Source organism: Somniosus microcephalus, chromosome 3 (genome assembly GCF_052327205.1).
Source record: "Somniosus microcephalus isolate GS21.2 chromosome 3, FLI_Smic_1.0, whole genome shotgun sequence".
NCBI lineage: Eukaryota > Metazoa > Chordata > Chondrichthyes > Squaliformes > Somniosidae > Somniosus > Somniosus microcephalus.
Window position 1 is genome coordinate 105,525,997 of NC_140989.1, and position 9,277 is coordinate 105,535,273.

General features: G+C 40.7%; 1 protein-coding gene across 5 annotated transcripts in view; it reads right to left on the bottom strand.

The window, feature by feature from the left end:
• The window catches only part of usp34 (ubiquitin specific peptidase 34), a 277,821-nt gene extending 270,031 nt beyond the window's left edge, over nt 1-7,790 (bottom strand). For 3 of the 5 annotated variants that reach the window (XM_085981444.1, XM_085981442.1, XM_085981443.1), the window contains exon 1: nt 7,470-7,790. In XM_085981444.1, coding sequence (XP_085837570.1) covers nt 7,470-7,512 — 43 coding nt within the window. In that variant the 5' untranslated portion in view covers nt 7,513-7,790. The remainder of the gene's footprint in view (nt 1-7,469) is intronic. The other 2 variants (XM_085981440.1, XM_085981439.1) reach the window with 1 other exon arrangement.
• Nucleotides 7,791-9,277: the final 1,487 nt, after the last annotated feature.

Below are 9,277 nucleotides of genomic sequence, written 5' to 3' on the forward strand. Positions count from 1 at the left end.
GTATGTGCCTGTGTGTCTGTTGTCCTTCGTGTCTGTGCTCTTGAAGAACACTGGGAGAGTGGAGACGATGTAGTTTATGATGCCCTTCCCTCGTACATTTGACCACCCATCTGAGATAACTGCAACACAGTCTGCCATCGCTATCGTTTCTTTGAGCTTTCCTTGGACTCTTATACTCAGCCTCCAGCAAATAAGTAGACAAAGCATGTCTGGTGAGAGGACAGTATGCAGGGCGAATAACATTGAAAAATCTCTTCCAGTACACATTGGCTGTGAGCATGAGGGGTGAGCCTGTTGCATATACAGCTCGAGCAAGGCACTCATCTGCATTCTTCTGGCTATGGTTATCCATTGTATCAAAGAACCTTCCAAGTGGGCCAGGAGTTGCTGATGATAAGGAGCCTGATGCTGAATGAGAACCATCATCTTCTTGAATGGAAGCAGAGGAACTCTGGGCTGACTGCTGTGAGCTTTGAGTGAAGTTGTTGCATTTGGATAAATGCTGCTGCATCTTTGTGGCATTCTTTACATATGGCTTTCTACAGTGTTTGCACATGTACACAGTCTTTCCATCTTTAATGCCTGGGGTAAAATTCTTCCACACATCCGACGGTAAACGTGGCATTGTTCTATGCAGAGAAATAAAGGGCATTCATCTCTGTGTCAAACTGCGGTCGATCAGCACGATTGCAACAGGGTGAGTACATTTTTGCTGATGCTCCATGTGATGGAAGCATGACCTGTACACACACGACTCTACATCACCAATAGTGTATTATTTTATATATTTTAAATTGAAGGACAGCAGAGTTCAACAAGTAACTGGTTTATTTGATATAAAGTCTGATTTACTTACTGCATCATCACAACATCAGCAGAAAACAAAATGACTTCCCTCAGGACCCCTGACCTGGATCTTTAAAAAAACTATAGCAGTCTTACAGATGCCTGCAGGCCAATCACAATTCGATATGCAAATATTACAAATAGAGGGAGCTAATCGCTCATCCACCCAATCAGGACACATTTGTTCAGAGTCACACACAAAACTTGTAATTATTAAAACAAGCCAAGTAAGAATATAAACATATATTGATTAAGAAATTCCTTAATAATTAAGATTCCATCTCTGTTAGTAATTTTAAGAGAGGACCTGTGGAAAAAAAAATAACAAAAAAAAAAACAATATTATGCTAGCATGTGCTTTTTTGGGCAAAATTCCCAAAATTCCCAAGCTAAATTTCCCGTGGAAAATTTCCGGAAATTTCCCGGAAACTTTCCACCCCTTTGCAACCCTAGGTGGAATTGTAGGCAGTGTAGATGGAAGCATAAAATTACAAAGGGATAGCAACAGATTAAGTGAATGGGCAAAACTGTGGCAAATGGATTTCAATGCAAGTAAATGTGAGGTCATCCACTTTGGACCTAGAAAGGATAGAACAGGGTACTTTCTAAAGGTGAAAGGCTAATAACAGTGGATGTCCAAAGAGACTTGGGGGTCCAAGTACATAGATCATTAAAATGTCATGAACAGGTACAGAAAATAATCAAAAAGGCTAATGGGATGCTAGCCTTTCTATCTAGAGGACTAGAATACAAGGGGGCACAAGTTATACTACAGCTATACAAAACCCTGGTTAGACCACGCCTGAAGTATTGTGATCAGTTCTGGGCACCACACCTTAGAAAGGATATATTGGTCTTGGAGGGAATTATACCCGGACTTCAGGGGTTAAGTTACGAGGAGATTTTCCACAAATTAGGGTTGTATTCCCTAGAATTTAGAAGGTCAAGGGGTGATCTGATCGAAGTTTTCAAGATATTAAGGGGAACAGATAGGGTAGATAGAAACTATTTCCACTGGTTGGAGATTCTAGGACTAGGGGACATAGTCTAAAAATTAGAGCCAGACCTTTAAGGAGTGAAATTAGGAAACACATCTACACACAAAGGGTGGTGGAAGTTTGAAACTCTCTTCCACAAACGGCAATTGATGCTAGCTCAATTGTTAATTTTAAATCGGAGATTGATAGCTTTCTGTTATCCAAAAGGTATTAAGGGATATGGGCCAAATGCAGGTATATGGAGTTAGGTCGCAGATCAGCCATGATCTCATTGAATGGCGGAGCAGGTTGGAGGGGCTGAATTGCCTACGCCTGTTCCGATGTCAAAAGGGAAAGTCTTGCTTGACCAACCTCACTGAATTCTTTGAAGAGGTAACAGAGAGTACACAAGGGTAATGCAGTAGATGTAACTTATCTAGATTTTCAAAAGGCCTTCGATAAGGTACCACATAATATACTCATGAATAAGGTCAGAGAATGCGGAGTCAGGGGACAAGTAGCAGAATAGATAACTAGCTGGCTCCAAGACAGAATGCAGAGAGTAAGGGTAAAGGGTAGCTATTCAGAGTGGCAGAAAGTGGGTAGTGGTGTTCCACAAGGATCAGTGCTGGGACCACTGTCGTTCATAATTTATTTTTAACAATTTAGACGTTGGAATCAAAAACAATTTCTAAATTTGCGGATGCCACCAAATTGGGAGGGATAGTCAACACAGAGGATGACTGCAACAAATTACAAGAAGACATTAATAAACTTCAGAATGGACATATAATTGGCAAATGAATTTCAACATAGATAAGTGTGAGGTATTACATTTTAGTAAGAAAAATGAGATCACATATTACTTGGAAAATAAGACTCTAAATGTGGAAGAGGAGCAAAGGGATCTGGGAGTACAAATCACTAAAAGTTGTGATGCCAGGTCAATAAGGCCAGAACACAAGCAAACCAAGCACTAGGGTTTATTTCTAGAGGGATTGAATTGAAAAGTAGAGAAGTTATGCTAAACTTATATCGAACCTTGGTTAGACCACATGGAGTAGTGTGTGCTGTTCTGGTCACCATATTATAAAAAGGATAGAGGGCACTGGAGAAGGCACAATAAAGATTTACAAGCAGGATACCAGAACTGCAAGATTATACCCATCAGACTGGGTCGCCTTTCTCATGAAGAGAAGGATGAGGGTGACCTAATAGAAGTCTTTAAAATTATGGAAGGTTTTGATAGAGTGGACACACAAAGTATGTTTCCACTTGTGGGGAAGACCAAAACTAGAGTTATCAATATAAGACTGTCACCAAGAAATCAAATAGGGAATTCAGAAGAAACTTCTTTACCCAGAGAATGGTGAGAATGTGGAACTTGCCACTAGAGGGAGTAGTTGAGGCAAATAGTATAGATGCATTGAAGAGGAAGCTAGATAAGCATATGAGGGAGATGGGAATAGAGAGTTATGCTGATAGAGTTAGAGGAGGAAGGAGGCTCAAGTGGAGCATAAACGCCAACATGGACTGGTTAGGCTGAATGGCCCATTTCTGTGCTGTATATCCTATGTAATTCTATGTATCATGGTTACACAACCATCTCAATGGCAGCAATATACTGAAGTTCAGGATGTCAGAATACTTAGTTGATCACAAATAGCCATTTATACTGTACTGTTTGAACTGGTTTTGGAACAAAAACTATTGACGGCAAGTTGCATTTAGCCGAGACCAATAGAGTGTAGACACTGCAATGTTTACATAGCAACAGAAGAAAAAAGCAGGATGGTGCAGATGCCAGCTGAGTACCAACATTCGACTAGCAGTAAAAAAAAGGGTAAATGATAAGCATCCTGTTCTACTCATTTAGGGAACTGGAATTCAAGGTGTATATTATTCTGGAAGTTGCATTTTTTCCCCCTCCTTTCTTCCACTCACATACTTGTACCATCTTCAAAAAGTTAAAAAAGGAAATTGCTTTAAAACCAAACCCATCTGAGCAACTTGCATCCCACAATGGAAAACAAAGGACATGCACAACACATATTACACAGCACAAATTACGACTCGCAATCCTAGTTTCTGCATATATGTGCTTTGCTGAACAGAATTTCAGTGAAATTGAAATACTTCCATAATCATAGCTTAGGCTGCACTGATAATGTCATCCTGCATTAGCAACCCCTGCAGTCACATGTTTCCAGGCACGGTAACGGACACCAATTACAACCCCTCTTTTTCCATAGGATGCTTAATGGTAAAAAGAAACAAAGGAAGAAAGTATAAATCAAGCAAAAAAAGTCACCAAGATCTCCCCAAGAAAAACAACCTGTTGTTCCACCCTGTATGAAATTAAACTATATTTTCTAAAATTAAATCTTGTAAATTAATATCCTGCAAATGTATTCTCAAAAGATTGAATTATTTCTGTGATTGTAAACAAATAAACCCCCAGTTGTTAATCCCCTTCAAAAATAGATGGTTACTTCTATAGAACAGAAGATTACAACAGAGTTTTACTGCTGCTCATTAAAATATCTAATGCGATCACTTGGCGGGGAAAAAAAAGTGAATGAGTATAAATAGAGCCAAATTCAAACTGAGGCCTAGTTCTTCAAATCCCAAAAGGGCTGCATCCAATATCAACCACTAATAGAATGACTCAGCTGGACCCAAAAGAAAGTCACTACAACAGTAAATGACTGCACTCGCCATTACAATCATCGAGCTTTAGGTTGTTCTTAAAAACATGATGCTGCTAGGCAGAGTGTAAAAGTCACTATGAATATAATGTAGCAATTATCAAAGATTTCAACAACCTAAAATGTCCTTCTGCTATACACAAATCACTCTGTATTCTCTTAACTAACATCTGTAACAAATTGGATATTTCAAGCAAGGCACTGTAGCATTTCAGACACATCTACAATCTAAACCCATGCACAGGGTTACAGCTGTACACAAAATTAATTTAAAATATACAGTATTGATAGCTATAGAATATGCCTGTTCTCAATTGTACAGTTCTTGAAATCTAATTGCGTGAGGCATAAAAGTATAGTACATTGACGTTACAACACAGAAACAGGCCATTTGACCCAACCAGTCCACGTCAGCATTTACCCTCCATGTGAGCAAATAGTTCTAATCACATTTACCCACTCTTATCCCATTTCCACTCATCCACCTATCCAATCTAATCTTGAATGCTGACAGTGGTTGAGGCAGAAACTAAGCCTGGAAGCAAATTCCATAGTCTCACAACCAATGTTCCCTCTATGTCAATGTCACTTTAATTCTCCGCTCCACTCCCACTCTGTCCTCGGCATCTTGCACTGTTCTAACGAAGCTCAACACAAGTTCGAGGAACAGCACCTCATCTTTCAATTAGGCACTTTACAGCCTTCTGGACGCAACATCGAGTTCAACAATTTCAGACCATAACCTCTGTCCCTATTTTTTCCCCACATGGAAGCTGTTGATGATTCTGCCATTCCCATTTACACCTCTTCTGGACTCATCTTTTGTTTCTTTACTTGTCCCATTACCATCTCCTTTTGCTTTGTACTATCATACCTTGACATTTAATCACTCCTGCCTTCCACCCCATCACAGACCTTCCCTTTTGTTTTCCTCCCCTACCCCCTTTCCCTGTCCATGCTTAAAATCTGTTACATCTCTAACTTTTTCCAGTTCTGACGAAAGGTCATCAAGCTGAAACATTTCTCTTCACAGGTGCTGCCTGACCTGCTGAGTATTCCCAGAATTTTCTGTTTTGATTTCAGATTTCCAGCATCCGCAATATTTTGCTTTTGTATCAATTTTCCCTCTCATTTTTTTGGGTGCATGGCACCGTTAATGGGATGCACGCCCCATTCAAATTATCGCACATGCGCTTTTTTTTACATTTAATAGCTGGCGAGCGCCGGCAGCCTGCGCGGGACCTCCAGACCGCAGCCACACAGTTTAACGGGAACGTTGTTCACAACTCTGAAGAAGTTTCTCTGCCCTCTATTCTAAATAATCTTATATCTATGGCACCTCATCCTTGACCTCTCAACTACTGGTACAATCTGCTTCTATCTACCTTGTCCCATCCTTTCCTAATTTCTATTACATTGCTCCATAATCCGCTTTGTTCTAACAACACATACATATAACAAAGAGACACAATTTCTTATGCAGTACAATTTGAGAACATAGCTATGAAATCACTTTATAATACCACACATAATAGTGCACAATACCACATGTAATGGTTTACTAACCAGGTCTCTTCAATGGGTACAAAGAAATTAAAGACCTGACATGAAAAATTGGGCACCTGGAGTTTCAGATGCAATCAAGAGCTTCTCAAATTTATACTTAAAAAAAAATCTGAAAACACAACACATCAGCTGCCAATGCGTTCTTCACAGGTGTTAAAGAATTCCAGTGAGATAGTCAATGATACTTGAAACAGGTGATCTATTATATGCACCAAGCAAGGCAATTCTTAGGTGAGTAAATCTGTCATAATATACTAAGAAAAAAAACTTCTGGGTAAAATCTGTTCACAGAATGGAAGACATCATCATTTCTTGCAAAAATGTGTTTCCTCAATAATTAACTGAGTTATTATCCAGAGTTCACATCATGGAAGGAACCGTCTTCCACATACATGTTTAAGTCATAAAATGTACACATAAAATGAAACCAGTGATAATTAAATGCTGGTAACTTTCTGCTAATGAAGACTCAATTTCCTACAAGAATAGAGTTTGCAATGCAATCTTTGGAATATCTAAAACGAATGTTGCATATATGTACTAGCACCAATTAAATTTATTCAATGCAGCCACTGTATTGCAGTTTTTCAAAAGTACAGTTGTCAATGTCAGGGAAAATATAGGGATGAGATTTACAAACCAAGAGATTTCAGGCCATTAAGGTGTGTTTATTTATCAAGATCAACATTTTTAAACTAATGAGTCTCATTCAATAAGCCTGCAAAAGCCACATAAAATGAAAATTCATATCATCAATAAGACAATCTGATTGTAAGTGATTGATTAAACTATCCCCGTCAGCTATTAATCCACAATCACAAAAAAGTGAAATCAAAGCAGGTTTATGCTAAAATTTGCCCATTTCCCTACAATACAGTTTTGTTACGAATTACTGGAAGCTGGAAAGCAACACATACATACATCTCATGTTATACACTTACTATCAATAAAATTGTCTAACCATATTCAATTATTGAACTCGAGGCCATATTTACCCGACAACCATAATACTAAACATAATTTGTGTTGTAAAAAAAAAATCTATTCTCGACAGCCTGACTTATTAGGCCACAAAAGCTCCAAGACATACATGCTCTAAATTTATTTTAACCACATTGCAGCAAACCTCAAATAAATATGAAATATTGCAGGACGCAAATCTCAAATGTAGGTAGTTGGGAAGGGGCAAAAGAAACATTTTAATACAAAATACCTTGAATGACCTGAGTACTTTTAAGACAGTGTCTAGGCCTGCACGAAGGCTGAAAACACAGAGGCCAGGACCAATGGCTATGCATTACTGCAGATTATTATTTTACACACACATACATACAGGCCCGTGCAGCAACAGAGACATAATTTTACTACTTACTCGCATTTAACACGTCCAACAGCTCTGCGCAATTTTCGCACATCTTTCACTAATTTAACCATTTATCTGCCCTACGGCTTCTTGTTGAGTTCAATTGTTTGTTGTGCGACCGTTCGTTGTTTTGAAAAGGCGCTGAGGGAGGGGGAAGGGAGGGCAAGAGAGAAAAAAAATCTGAATGCAAATTAACCGATCCGCACCAGGACGACTAGCTGGAGCCTCCGCGCCATTTTGATTTGGAGAAGTCGTCCGGGCGGCTTCGGGTGTTTCCGCCTGCACTCGGCTCCTTCCCCTGCACCGCGCACCACACGCAGCCCCCAAGATGGCCGCCCCTCCCCGCTGCAGGAGGCGCGCGGGTTCGCGTGCCATGACTACACCAATTTCCGTAACCAGGGCGACGGCCGCTGTGCCTCGCCTCGCTCCGCCCTGAGACTTGTAAAAAATCGGACGAGGCTCCCGCGCTAACGGAAGTCGTTGGCTGCACTGCAGTGGCCGTTTATTTTTGCAACCTAGCGGGTCAGAAAAGGGCTGCAACCGGTTTAAAACAATCGGCATGTTGTGAGTTGTGCTATTCCACTCCTCACTGAAGCAGGTCGTTTGCTTATTAGGCTACACCTTTCATTGGTGAAACGATTGTAGTCATTTTTAGACGCGCATCTCTGCAGAGCGAGGAGAAAGGCCACTTGGCTCGTCAAGCTCGGTTCCTCCATCCGACGGTGGTGCAAGCAGTCTGTGGTGGATGGTTGTTCTTAATCTTAGAATGGTTACAGCACAGAAGGCCATTCGGCCCGTGCCGGCTCTCTGCAAACTAGTCCCACACCACCGCCCTTTCTCGTAGCCCTGCATGTGTTTTCCTTCAGGTACTTATCAAATTCCACTTTGAAAGCCACGATTGAGTCTGCCTCCACCACCCTTTCAGGCATTGCATTCCAGATCCTAACCACTCGCTGTGTAAAAAAGATTTTCCTCATGTCGCCTTTGGTTCTTTTGCCAATCACCTTAAATCTGTGTCCTCTGGTTCTCAACCCTTCTGCCAATGGGAACAGTTTCTCTCTACTCTAGATCTTTCATGATTTTGAACACCTCTATTAAATCTGCTCTCAACCATCTCTGCTCTAAGGAGAACAACCCCAGATTCTCTAGTGTATCCACATAACTGAAGTCCCTTATCCCTGTAATCATTCTCGTAAATCTTTTCTGCACCCTCTCTAAGGCCTTCACATCCTTTCTAAAGTGCGGTGCCCAAAATTGGACACAATACTCCAGTTGAGGCAGAACCAGTGTTTTATAAAGATCCATCATAACTTCTTTGCTTTTAAGAACATAAGAAATAGGAGCTGGAGTAGGCCATTTGGCCCTTTGAGCCTGCTCCGCCATTCAACAAGTTCATGGCTGATCATCTACCTTAACTCCACCTTCCCGCACTATCCCCATATCCCTTAATTCCCAAAAATATATCAACCTCTGTCTTGAATATACTCAACGACTGAGCATCCACAGCTCTCTGGGGTAGAGAATTCCAAAGATTCACAACCCTTTGAATGAAGAAATTTCTCCTCATCTCAGTCCTAAATGGCCTACCCCTTATTCTGTGACACTGACCCCGTGTTCTAGATTCCCCAGCCAGGGGAAACATTTTCTCAGCATTAACCCTGTCAAGCCCCTTAAGAATTTTATGTGTTTCCATTAGATCACCTCTCATTCTTCTAAACTCTAGGGAAATTGGGTCTAGTCTACTCAATCGCTCTTCATAGGGCAATCCCCTCATCCCAGGAACCAGTCTAGTGAACCTTCATTGCACTCCCTGTAAG